At 40.7% G+C, this 14,563-nt stretch overlaps 1 protein-coding gene across 1 annotated transcript; it reads right to left on the reverse strand.

Annotated features, from left to right (window-relative positions):
* Positions 1-9,393: 9,393 nt before the first annotated feature.
* Positions 9,394-12,623, reverse strand: LOC149546357 (protein ACCELERATED CELL DEATH 6-like). The gene is made up of 3 exons (XM_089791171.1): positions 11,950-12,623; positions 10,778-11,280; positions 9,394-10,597 (listed from the first exon to the last, which is right to left on the reverse strand). Exons 1-3 carry the CDS (start codon positions 12,464-12,466, stop codon positions 9,692-9,694), a joined length of 1,926 nt encoding a protein of 641 aa, XP_089647297.1. The 5' UTR covers positions 12,467-12,623; the 3' UTR covers positions 9,394-9,691.
* Positions 12,624-14,563: the final 1,940 nt, after the last annotated feature.

The following is a 14,563-nucleotide window of genomic DNA, read 5'->3' on the forward strand; positions in this document are numbered from 1 at the left end:
CTCACACTCTTTCCCATCCTTTCATTCTGTCTCTCCCATCTCGTACTCTCTCTTTGCCACCCCCTACTCTCTCTCACACTCTCACACTCTCTCCCATCCCCTACTCTCTCTCTTTCATAGACATACACACACACACACACACACACACACACACTGCCATCCCCCCTCTCTCTTCTCTCCCATCCCCTACTCTCTAGATTTGTCACACGCACTCCTATCCCCCTCTCTCTATCTCCCTCTCCCTACTCTCTCACACTCTCTCCCATCCCCTACTCTCTCTCACACACTCTCTCCCATTCCCTACTCTCACTCACTCTCTCTCTCTCTCCCCCATCCCATTCTCTCTCTGCCACCTCCTACTCTCTCTCACACTCTCTCCCATCCCCTACTCTTTGTTACACACACTCCCATCCGCCCCTCTCTCCCATCCACTACTCTCTCTCTCTCTCTCTCTCTCTCTCTCTCTCTCTCTCTCTCTCTCGGGCTACTCTCTCTCTCCCCTCTCCCATCCCCTAAACTCTCTCTTTTTCCGATACACACTCCCATCCCCCTCTCTCTCTCCCCTCTCCCATCCCTTACTCTCTAGATCGCTCACACGCACTCCCATCCCTCTCTCTCCTCCTCTCCCACTCCCTCTCCCACCACGTACTATCTCTCTCTCAAGTTCTCTCTCTCCCTCTCTATACTCTCTCTCTCTCCCATCCCCTACTCTTACTCTCTCTCTCACACTCTCTCCCATCCCCTACTCTCTCTAACACTCTCTCTCATCCTTTCACTCTATCTCTCATCCCCTACTCTCTCTCTCTCCGCCACCTCCTACTCTCTCTCACACTCTTTCCCATCCTTTCACTCTGTCTCTCCCATCTCGTACTCTCTCTTTGCCACCCCCTACTCTCTCTCACACTCTCACACTCTCTCCTATCCCCTACTCTCTCTCTTTCATAGACACACACACACACACACACACACACACTCCCATCCCCCCTCTCTCTTCTCTTCCATCCCCTACTCTCTAGATTTGTCACATGCACTCCCATCCCCCTCTCTCTATCTTCCTCTCCCTACTCTCTCACACTCTCTCCCATCCCCTACTCTCTCTCTCTCTCACACTCTATCCCATCCCCTACTCTCTCTCTCTCTCTCTCTCTCTCTCTCTCTCTCTCTCTCTCCCATCCCATTCTCTCTCTCTGCCACCTCCTACTCTCTCTCTCACTCTCTCCCATCCCCTACTCTCTCTTACACACACTCCCATCCGCCCCTCTCTCCCATATACTACTCTCTCTCTCTCTCTTGGGCTTCTCTCTCTCTCCCCTCTCCCATCCCCTAAACTCTCTCTTTTGCAGATACACGCTCCCACCCCCCTTTCTCTCTCCCCTCTCCCATCCCTTACTCTCTAGATCTCTCACATGCACTCTCATCCCTCTCTCTCCTCCTCTCCCACTCCCTCTCCCAGGTCACCTACTATCTCTCTCTCTCAAATTCTCTCTCTCCCTCTCTACTCTCTCTCTCCCATCCCCTACTCTTACTCTCTCTCTCCCATTCCCAACTCTCTCTCACACTCTCTCCCATCCCCTACTCTCTCTCCCATCCTTTCACTCTATCTCTCCTATCCCGTACTCTCTCTCTCTCACACTCTCACACTCTCTCCCATCCCTTACTCTCTCTCTTTCACAGACACACACACTCTTATCCCCCCACTCTCTTCTCTCCCATCCCCTACTCTCTACATCTGTCACGCACACTCCCATCCCCCCTATCTCTCTCCCTCTCCCTCTCCTATTGCCTACTAGATCTCTCTATGTCAAGTTCTCTCTATCCCTCTCTACTCTCTCTCTCTCTCTCCCATCCCATCCCTTACTCTCACTCTCTCTCTCTCCCATCCCCTACTCTCTCTCACACTCCCATCCCCTAATCCCACTCTCTCTCTCTCCCATCCCGTACGAGCTCTCTCCGCCACCACCTACTCTCTCTCACACTCTCACACTCTCTCCCATCCCCTACTCTATCTCTCTTACACACATTCCCATTCCCCCTCTCTCCCTCTCCCTCTCCCACTCCCTCTCCCACTGCCTACTTTCTCTCCCCCATCCCCTACTCTCTCTCTCCCCTCTCCCATCCCCTACTCTCTCTCTTTCATAGACACACACTCCCATCCCCCCTCTCTCTCTCTCCTCTCCCATCCCCTACTCTCTAGATTTGTCACACACACTCCCATCCCCCATCTCTCTCCCTCTCCCACTCCCTCTTGCACCACCTACTATCTCTCTCTCTCAAGTACTCTCTTTCCCTCTTTACTTTCTCTCTCCCATCCCCTACTCTCACTCTCTCTCTTCCATCCCCTACTCTCTCTCACATTCTCTCCCATCCCATACTCTCTCTCTCTCTCTCTCTCTCTCTCTCACCCCCATCCTGTACTAGCTCTCTCTACAACCCCCTACTCTCTCTCAAACTCTCACACTCTCTCCCATCCCCTACTCTATCTCTCTTATACACATTCCCATTCCCCCCCTCTCTCTCTCTCACACACTCCCTCTCCCATTGCCTACTCTCTCCCATCCCCAACTCTATCTCTCTTACACACTTCCATTCCCCCCCTCTCTCTCTCCCTCCCACTCCCTCTCCCATCGCCTACTATCTCTCTCTCTCTCACTCTCTCCCTCTCTCTCCCATCCCCTACTCTCACTCTCTCTCTCTACCACCCCTACTCTCTCTCTCACTCTCACACTCTCTCCCATCCCCTACTTTCTCTCTTACACACACTTCCATCCCCCCTCTCTCTCCCTCTCCCACTCCCTCTGCCATTGCCTAATCTCTTTCTCTTCCATCCACCCTCTCTCTCCCTCTCCCACTCCCTCTGCCATTGCCTACTCTCTTTCTATCCCATCCAATACTCTCTCTATCTCTCTCTCCCCTCTTTCATTCCCTACTCTCTCTCTTTCACACACACCCATCCCCCCTCTCTCCTCTCCCATCCTCTACATTTTCTCTCACTCGCTCTCCCTCTCCCAATGCCTACTCTCACTCTCTCTCTCACTCTCACTCTCTCCCTCTCTACTCTCTCTCTGCTACCCCCTACCCTCTCTCACATTTTCACACTCTCTCTCTTTCTCTCTTATACACATTTCCATCCCCCCCCTCTCTCTCCCTCTCCCACTCCCTCTCCCATCGCCTACTCTCTCTTCCATCCCTTACTCTCTCTCAAGCTACTCTATCTTCCCCCTCTCCTATTCCCTACTCTCTCTCTTTCACACACATGCACTCCCATCCTCCTCTCTCTTGCTCTTCCTCTCCCACTCCGTCTCCCACCACCTACTCTCTCTCTCCACCATCCCCTACTCTCAATCTCTCTCTCCCAACTTGTACTCTCTCTCACACTTCCTCTCTCTCCCATCCCCTACTTTCAATCTCTCTCCCCCATCCCATACTCTCTCTCACACTTCCTCTCTCTTGCATCCTATATTCTCTTTGCCACCCCTACTCTCTCACATTTCCTCTATCTCCCATCCTATACTCTCTTTGCCACCCCTACTCTTTCTCACTTCCTCTCTCCCCTCTCCCATCCCCTACTTTCTCTCTATCTCTCTCACACACACAAATAGCCATTCCCTCGCCCCACCCCCCAGCTCTCTCTTGGTTTTGGTTTGCAATTTAGGTCTCAATAGTGCGTGTGCACTATAGCACGTGCGCACTACTTCGAATTCAAAAGCATTTTAATAGGGCGCACACGCTATAGGGCGCATGCACTATTCAAAGCTTTGCATTAAAACCAAGCCTAAGGTTTGGTTTTGCCTTGGAGATCCAACCCAAATGTTTGGAGTTTATAAATAGGTCTGAGACGTGTTTTCCAGCAAACATACAAAAAATGATTGATTTTTCTTGTGTGCTCCCCTTCAAGATTCCTTGTGGTTGGGTATTGATAAGATCAGGTTACATAACATTATAGGTCTTTGTGTTAGCTATCTAACCATATAATTTATTTTTAATTTGAACTATTTTAAGTCTTTCATCTATAATTTCTTTTGAATGTATGTTCTTTTTTTTGTCAAAAACCACCATGTACTAATTGGGCTGTAGATTTTAGCTCATTCATCGAATTTTGTAACAACTTAGTTTTTTAGAAACTAGACTCCATTCTACACACTTTGAAAAAAAGAAGTTTTGATTTTAGATTAGTTTTCAATCATTTCTAGGGGGAGCACACAGATATTTCACGTTTTTGGGATGGGTCTAATTAAAAAATTCATTAAAAAAAAAATACACATTATAAAATTACTCGAAAAATCTGGGATAAACTATATAGTGTTAGGTAACTTTTGACTGGAGCGATTAAAGAATTTCAAAAAAAAAGTTAAAATTTTAGGGGGGCCGCACTTTGTACTATGTTATGTTTTTTTGGAATAAACAGTACCACTTTTTGTGGCCCCCTTTTTTGAGGACCTAAAACTAAACCATTTTGAAAAAAAATTAGTAGTTTAGAAACTAGATTCAAAGGACTACGACTTTTGTTTTTGTCATATCTTAAAATTTTGAGCGTAAATATCTTCAAATTCTTGTCCACTTATACCCTCGTTTTGGCACCACAACTTGGTGCACTTACCCTTGAGTCATAGGGAACAATGAAATAACATACAACCTTAAGGGACTGCAACTACAACTTTATTTCTATGTCAAAGATTATAAAACATTGAAGATCATTGATGAAGGAGACAAGATTCAAGATGAAACTCAACCATTTTCTGTTCTTTGTATTAATTTCCTAGAAATTATACATTCATATGCATGAAATGAAAACACAAAAAACACCTAATAGATCTAAACTATCTGTATTATCCATCCTAATGTTGTTCATATAGGAAAGAATATGCTGAAGAAAATGGTTTCATAGTAAAACACTAGAACCTTGCTGGTATTACCTAGAGAAAACTGCCAACCCTTACAATGAAAGAAAAATAGAAAGATATTGAAGAAGATGAATTCTCGGATTTGATCTATGCTGACATGTGTCCTCTTGGAATTCAATCCCTTGCAACTAAATAACCTCTCTCTTCTTTCTTTCATTTTGATATAATTTGGTTTCATCATTACTCTATAATTCATTTGAAAATATCTTTTGTTCAATGATGAAAATCCTTTTGCTTGCCAAAATATCTAATCTGCTTCATGAAAATGCCGGTAAAATTTGAGGTTTTACTGAGTGAATCTGATCACAATTTGACCTTAACTACATTTTCAGTACCTTTTAACCACATTTAGATCATTACCTTATCAAAAATTAGTTTTGAACTTCCTGGCCTGAATATAGTTGCAAAAATGAAACCTGATAGAAAACCTCTTATAGCTCAAATAGACTACTTCTTGTGCAAAAACTAACTACATAATTGGAAATTTTAGATTCTCCTAATTTTGACAATATATAATATCGCATATTTAGCCTACCAGAAATGCCCAGGAAGTTATTTATAAAATTGCCCTACTGGTAGAAAATTCAGGTCTGCAACATAAATTTTAAATTTTCAAAATTTAAAATTGTTCTAAAGTTCAAACTTTAGAAAAAAACCCCATTTGAATTTAAAAAACTTATCTGAATGTGCACTTGAGGAGGAGTTTAAAATATTAAAAGTTTTATGACTTAACTTTTTTCCTCTCCTTGAAACTTGGGGGTCAACTTGGGTTTAACCAAGTGCCACATGGCAATGTTCAATTGGCTGAGCCTTCTATCAAGCACCGAGTCACCAGCTAAGCGGGACCTATAGCCACATGTGATCTTCCCGCTTTCTCGCACTTTTTAATAGTCAAGCACTTTGGAAATGTGGGCATGCGCTGTCCACATGATGAGACACGTGTCATTATCTCGTGCAATCTTCATTTTTGGTGCCATGTCAACTTGTTCACTTTTTCATTTAAAATTGTGCATGACACCATGTTGACATCACCTCCTACTATTACTATTAGTGACGAGCCCCACACATCTAGCTTGCGACTTTTAAAAAGCCCATGCCTTCACGACATTTTAAGTATCAAGCAATTTTCTATTTAAACATATAAAGTATTTCCCACAGAATCAATGTGGGACTAAAACTTTCCACTGTTTTCCTTTGCTCTACTATGTAATGTGCCTAAGCCTAATGGTATCCTTCCACATCCTCTTCTCAAGCTCATCGACATCGATTTCATCCTTGCTCAAAAGGAAAACTGTCCATCAGTGGCTTCCTTTCTAATGTTGCCTAAGGCTCTTCTATTTAACAAGCTGTGGGTTTTTTATAGATTGTCTTCTACCCTTCCATGTGGGCTTCTTTCATATTTTCTACCGCTTGGGGTCTTCTCTTGCATAGCATAGACCTGCCTTTGACCTACATGCTTCATGCTAGCGACGTCTCCCTCAGCTCTTTTACTGTGGCATGGCTTGGGTGCCTCCTGTCTTGTTTATGGCATTGACTTTGCTGTATGTTTTAACCCTCACCATTGCCTTGTCTTCTTTCTCAATAGTCATGTAGCTCTCTTCTGCCATGGGTTTTGCCCTGCGTGTGACTTCCTTAGGCATGAAATTCTACTCGTAGGAGGCCTTCCTTTTGTTTAACTGTGCTAGGTGTTGCCTCGCCTGTATCTTGTTTCATGCGTTGACTATCTTTTTCTTGCATATATGGCTTCCCTACCTCTCCACGCATTTCCTTCTTTCATAGTCAACCCCTCCAAGACATGCATACATGATCCATCTACACCTTATGTGGTCAACATGGACCTGCACCTAATCTTTCCATAATATTTTGGACATCTACTTTGACAACATTAATGCTGGCACTTGCTAGATATGAGTGAAGATCATTATAAAATTGGAAGACATTTTTGTAACTTTAAACTCAATCCATTCACTTTCATGTTATCTAAGGCTTCATCAGGTTGGTTCTGACTAACTCCATGAGATTGAATAGGGAAGGACAACTTTAGATTGTAATGCTCTATTCTAGAACTAGGCACAATTTCCATTATCTAATTTTCAAGTGAGTCTTTCCTCCTAAGACATAAAATCTCCTCCTTGGTTTGATCCCTTTTAGGATGTGGTGAAAATGTTCTTTATTGTTAGCAATTCTCTTGGTTTCATTTAGAAGATTATGATACCCACATAAACATATTTCCTTCATATGTTTTCAACTTGATTCTTTCCAAGGAGATTTCTTTTATGAAATGATGAATAATCTGAAGCATTGCCTCAATGTCATATGCTAGTCTCATGAATTCATAGTTGCCAAAAGGAGTGTACTCGAGCATACAATTTTTGTATACTAACGTGTTACTATACATGACAAGATAGCTGAAGATCTTTAGCCTTCTTGAAGGATCCTTCGCATATGCCTCTATAAGGCGGTAATCACAAATTTCAACAACCTTGCAAATATCACTTAAAACTATTCCAAATTTGAAATAATCTGGGTATCACAATAAGTTGGTGAAATTAGTCAGGCCCCAAGTGGGTCCAGCTAAAAAAAAAATTCGTTTTCAAACACCTGACTTCTCAAATTGGCTTATTGAACCCATCATATTGATTTGAACCAAATTTGATCCCTAACTGATCATTTAAAATTCACTTCATCACTTTCTTGTAGACTGTCAACTTTGTGCCAGGAGGTCCTTTGACTGGCCTTAAAAATTTATCTAAACACCTGATTAGGCTTTGAAAACTGGCAGACTGATTCTGTGTTCTACACAATTACACCCTGTGAAATCTCGTCTCATGACGAATTCTCAGTCAAAAGATATTCACTATCGAAGTTGACCTCTCCAAACTGCTTGCATATAAACTTGTTAGAAAACACTAGATCATGTTTGGAATTGGCTTTGAAATCTAGGCAAATTGACACATGGGAAGATGAAAACTGTGGAGTTGGTTCTCTATCATGAGGACATTATAAATCTCTGATTTGGGCTCATGACGAATAACTGAGTGCAAATGGCGAGCGGTCAAAGTGAGCTACTTGGAATTTGTAAACTAGAAACACTGACAAAAAACATTTTTTTACAAATGAAATTGACTTGCAAAAGTGTGCAAATGGATTCGTTAGGATTTGAAAATTGACAGACTTAAAGTATTTTCAGAGTACAACATAGTGGTACAATCCATTCGATCCTACCTATCACAGATTAATAGTTATACCATCACGAACATGGGTCCTGAAAAATTTGCAAATGCTGACACTAGTAAAAGGATAGAAATTGCATTTGGAATCGTGTTTGAAAACTAATCAAATGGATTCGTCATAACTTGAAACTTGAAACATAACAAGTCTCTATGTCTACATTACAAAGCAAAAGGAAATTCAACATTTGGGTCAACTAGGTTAAAATTATAGCTCATCAAATAGGGCCTTCCAGAATTGTGTTCAATTGCATCGGCATGATAATATTAAATGACCAATATTGAGGGATTCAAAACCTAGTCAAACGGATTCAAAACTACTCAAAGTCTGAAACATAGGTGCTCAGGTATGGACACTAGACACTCCTATAGTGGCAAGTCATGAAACATTTCTTGGTGCAAGATATTCAGATGCAAACACCATCTCCTGTTGTTGTTTGACACTTAGGTGAAAATGCAGAATTGACAAGTGCTCAAATCAAAACATCACAAACTAGCTCAAAATATCAATTTAACTTCATGGAATATGTGGACGGGCTAAATGGAAGGTGTTAGCATCATTAAAGACCTTAGGGGCCTCAAAGGTACAACTGGGTACACATGTATTTATGGGCATTTATGGGACTTGATTTGACTCAAAATTCCAAATAGACACTCAAAATAAGAACTCAATTTTGAGCGCCAACATCTTCACCGTTTGATATTGCCCGCTAGGCTAGGGTCTTCTCAAAGTCTATAAAAGGAACCCCAATTCCCTCATACAAACAATTAGAATTACAAAAAAAATTAGCAATTAGAGAATTTACAAGCAATTAGCCATCAACTCTATAGATGATCATCCAATATCCATTAGGATTTCGATTCTCTCATCCATCCACCAACATTTGCATTTAGCATTCTAGGATCATTTGATAGGATCTTACATTAAAGTTTAATGTATTTCCCTTAAACGGTCATTAATTATAAGAAAACAAAATACCCATCATATAGGTGTGAACAAAATACCTAAAACCTACCTAACATTAATTAATTTAAATTAATTTGTATCTATATTTTTTAGATTTTACATACTCAATTGTTAAGAGTACATTTAAATGTTTAATTTAAACTAGCTAATATCCCCCGCTTCGATCATGTGAACTTTCATAGAGTAATCTTATATCCCCCAACCCTTTTTATAAATTATAACTATTATATTATTTATTAATAAAAAAACACTATCCATCCCAAAAAAAAAAAACAAGCCCAAAAAAACTAATATCTATATTAACATACATTTGGATCTCTCGTATTCAATGTGAAACATACAAATATAGAATTAGTTCAAAACATGCGAATATCTTCACATGGATATGTATCACACACATATTTTGTACATATTTTCTACACTCATATTGCAATACATAGATCATATTGCACTACATACTTTGAGCACGATTGAAATCGTGTTTGACACCAGGCTTCGGAGGCTACTGATGGCATACTTCAACTAGCGGCACAAAACCAAGAATTGTAACGTGGGTACGTAACTTGACTGAAAAGACTTGTAAAAGTAAATTTTCAAACCTTATTAATCCCTGAGTGGGCTTTTCCGTCATTACTTTTAGCCATATTCCTCTCAGCCATATCATCATTGCGATTGCAATAAAAGATGGAGAGCCACCTGGTTATTGACCGACGCAGCAAGTCCAAAAGCCCCAATCTTTCTAGCTTCATCCACATCCACTCCCCCAGAAGCTCGGGAAGAAAAGGAAGTAGACCATTGAGGTGGTTGAATCTGGCCTTCTTCACCGAAAACTTTCCAACCATGTAGAAAAAGGTGAAATTACCACAACCACATATGATCAAGCAGGCCCCAAGAATGAACCAAGCCAGCTTGTGAGCCTTGCGGTCAAGCATTGCGTACATTGCAGCCATGAAGCCATAGGCCGTAAAGGCAAACGTGGCACAAACCAACAGGTTGGTAGCGCAGAGGAATAATATCTTATTCCCTGTTGTGATAGGTGTACTCATCTGCCACATCAGCACCACAAAGAGAGACAGAAAAAATGCAACGCAATCAAAAATGAGAAAAAGCTTAAATGAGTCTAATCCCAGCAGAATTGGTGCACCCAAGTTCTTATCTGACTCTCCTTTTTCTACCTCCGTCACGAAACTGCCCGGAATAGTGAAAGCCGCCGTAAAAGACATTGTTGCTAACAGAACTGCCACCACTAACTCTGCGTTGCGTCTGTCGTCAAATGTTTTGTCTACCGTCTTTACTGCAACCTCATGTTTCTCTGCGCTCACCTTTGGAGCGCTGTACAAGAAAGGCTTGCGCTTGGAAGGATAACTAGCCAACACTGATATTATCTTGTCAGATTCGTGATACTGCGTGTTCTCTCTCACAATGTCCAGGGCCGTTAAGCCTTGCTTATTTAGGGCAAATTTGTTTATTCCCCGGATACGCAGCAACGAACTCACCATCTACAAAATGCACATATAAATTCAGTGCATTGGAAATAATAATCCATAGAAATCGGTAATGTTACCTATTTCTATACTTCGCTAGATCCGGCCAAGAGATCTTACACAAACCCTAAACAACTACATGTACATAGTTTTTTCAAGGAAATAAACCAAATATTTGTTTACAAAGAAACTTACGTTGAAGCATTTTTTCCTTGCTGCAATATGCAGAGGCGTGTCTCCTTCACCTATCTTAGAAAACCGATCTAATTCTACGGCCGCACCTGTGTTTTCTCTACTTTGCAGGTACTTTTCCTCTGGAGGCGTCTCAAGCCCCTTACTCACCAAGTCTAATAAAAACACCTTTTTATTCAAGTATTCAACAATTTTGACTTGGCTAGCTTGTGCAGCTAAGTGGAGCACATTCATTCCACAACTATTTGGTATTTCAACAGCATCTGGCCGACACTCTATCAACTCTTTTACTGCTTCCAAATGTCCCAGTTTCGCTGCCATACAAAGCGGTGTTTCTTTGTTGTCATTCACACAGTAACAAAGTTGGGGTTTAGTCTCTATTAGCCGCCCTATTATATGCACATCGTTCCTGGCAACAGCTATATGCAAGGCTGTATCTCCATGTTTATACTTCTCTTGGATTAAATCATTTGCATCTAGCAAATTTAGAATCCAATCCACCAGATCTGTAAAAGAGACATCCTAAATCATTACCTTAAATTTGGGAAGCTCTTGTTCAAGAATGGTTAAAGCTAATCAATGCCTGATTTACCTGTTGCTCAAGCGATAAAAACCTCAACTAAGATTCAAAAACATGAACATAAGGAGCATAAAGCCATCGGGCGTCATATGCACAATGTATAAAACAGCTACCAACAGTGAATAGATCAAAGCTGAAAAACATTATAAGAACAATAGAATAAAACAACTGTAAAAACTGCAAACTAGCTGAAACATAATAGACAGCCGTGCTTAACCCATTTCAAGTGAACAAAGTTTGGGACATGGAATGATATTTATTTGGCCAAAAGTTTGATAGTTGTTTAAACAAGGAAACATTGACAGTCTTTGGGTAGTGTTGCATCAATCTTAAGAAAGATTTTTTTTTAGTATATTATACAGAACAATCTGTAAATGAGTTTATAGACATTTTATAGTAATAGGAGACTACCCTGTCCTGCATCTTTCTTATGGGTCTTAAGTCTTTTTTTAATATGAAAGGTGTACATTCTTTTCCCTCTCAGAATTTAATCATGTAACCTATCTTTCAAAAAACCAAATTCTCCATTACTAAACAAACTAGGACTATACTATCATCCAAGCAAATAAAAACATAATTTTTTCAAAACAATCACCTAAATCTCCTCTGTTTATTGCAACATATAGACAGGTTCTCTCGTCCACTGTCCTTTGCAGAAGCCTTGGCGTTTTTCCTTTACACAGCTGCGTCACTGTGGGTAAATCGCCGCTTTCGCAGGCTTTGAAGAGAGGCGTCTCGTTATTCTTGTTTAAGACATCCACACCACTTTCTTCTTGTTCGAGCAGATGCTTTACCACCTGAGGAAAGCCTCCCTGAGCAGCCAAGTGCAATGCTGTATTTGCTTGAGCATTTTTAGCTCTTAGAAGCAGAGAATTGATTCGCAGGATCTGTTGAACGAATGATAGATTTCCCACACCGGCAGCTAAATGGAGAAGGGTGTTTTCCCCTCCAAGTGTTCTACTTTTGAGAACCTTTTCTGCAAGTTGAGCATCCGCTATCTTTATTTCCGGACTCAATGCGGCGTTGTACGCCTCATGATCGATTCCTTCGTTGAGCTGCTCAAGATCAGCCGCCATGGCAATTTCTTCAGATTTCCGTGCTCTTGCCTTCATTACTCGTCTTTATAATGTTATTAAACAATTTGATTTAGGAAAATGAGCATAACCTTCAAGGAGAGGTGGAAGAAAAAGGACTTTGAAGAGATTCCATAGAGAAATTAAGTCAGAGGAATACGACACTTCCAGAATGAGTGACAATGTGAGTCTCGTTGCATTATCAAACAATGCCTTAATTTAGTTAAAGAGACTTGAAGTGACTTCCACTACCTTTGTTTTGTTGGACTCACAAACTTTTCTTCAAATGGAATCAGATACAATATTTGACGTGGATTGGGGGTAAATTAGGGCTTGAATTCAGAACAAATATAATATTTTGATGAATAGTGACTTTTTCTATTAATAAAATATATTCATTTACAATTTACAAAAAAAGGGCTGAGGGATACAAGATCACCGTGCGAAAGAGTTCAAAGCCAGACTAAAAATATGGCTGCAGCCGGAAACATAAACTATTCATAAGAAAAACATATAAGGCAACCTTAGACTGCCAAAACAGTGCCAACCGAGGGTGGTGAAACATCTTTGTCTTGAAAACCCCAATCATCTTTAGGATTGGAGAGCGGGCTAGTGACAGCCTTCACATCTTTAACCTCTAGTTGTGGAGGAGAAATCGCTAGGTTCAGGCGAGGCCACTTCCTAGAGTGCGCACGATGAGAACCAGGAGGAGGAGCCAAAGACCAACCAGTACCACCATGGGGTGGAGAAGTTGAGCAGCGCCTCCATCCGCCATCACCACCACTGGGAGAGCAGTGGCGGGAAGCCTGGGAGTGCGAGGTGTGCGAGTGGCAGCCAAAGGAGTGGCATCGAGGACAGCGGCCACAGGGCGTTGAGGTCTTCGCTGAGGCATCAAGAGGAACTCTCATGATAGTACGAGGAGCATTGCCCTAGTGATTGAGTAGTTCCTACAAATGAGCAACTTCGAGTGCAACTTTGTTAGCTCGCACATATTACTTGTTACATTAATGTCTATGTTTGGATGCCTGAAGTTTTCAATAATATTGAAAAACTTTGGTCTTTCTTGGTTATGCGCTCTTGAGTTCTATGCTTTAGATTGAAACATTTATATGAATTGGAAATAAGCTTTTTTCGATTTGTTGCAATGATTAAAGGATTAATCCCTTTTTCTCATGGACAAATTTGCCGTGTTCTTGGAACAAAATTCGATCAAATTTGTATATCTCTGCAGATCTAATATCATAAACAATATGACATGTCAATCTTATTAGATTTCCACAATCCATTAGAATATAATTTGTTGCTTCTAGATTTGATTGTGGCAAATCCAAAAGCAACAAATTATAATATGACATGTACTACCACTTTTGAAAAGTGTTTAGTCATAGAACCAATATTTTTAGAAAATCTTTTTACGGTCATATATTTTCCACATCTTTATGACCGGTATGTCTATTTTAATGTTTTCTTTAAAGTGAGGCCATTCATTCTAATCTGTAGGGCCGCATGTTGCATTATTGAGGGATATTATATATTTTCCACATCTTTATGACCGGTATGTCTATTTTAATGTTTTCTTTAAAGTGAGGACATGCATTCTAATCTGTAGGGCCGCATGTTGCATTATTGAGGGATATTATAAGGAAGCATGTCATGTCAACTGAACAGGAATAGCCAAAGAGAGCGGTGAAACAGTGCTATCTTCTGGATGGAATTTCCTTTCTGTCAATTTATTTTCAACATCTTTTTGATGGAATGTTCATTTTTCTCTTTCATCTTTAAAGCAAGTCTATTATTGTAAGATGTGGACCCATATTCGTTTCACAGCATTATGCTTTATCTACAGCCGTATCCGTTTCACATATTCATCTTCCATCATTCAATGTTAGAGAAATGCATTCGAAAGCGTTAAATGCAGCAACAACTAAAATATGCCATGTTATTCCACTTCTATTTGATGACTACTTACATTTTTATTGTGCTTAATAATGACGTTTTAGTTTACTGTTTTAGAGAATTAATAATAGTTTTATTTTATTATGCTCCCCAAGGCGTTTTATATTTAAGAGGACGAGGTGTCGGAAAGCATCATTCACTGTCCTTGCATCCGTACGTAGCCAAGATAATTGAACAATC

This window comes from Cupressus sempervirens, chromosome 7 (assembly GCF_028749045.1).
Source record: "Cupressus sempervirens isolate cs-2001-9-10 chromosome 7, ASM2874904v1, whole genome shotgun sequence".
Lineage (NCBI taxonomy): Eukaryota > Viridiplantae > Streptophyta > Pinopsida > Cupressales > Cupressaceae > Cupressus > Cupressus sempervirens.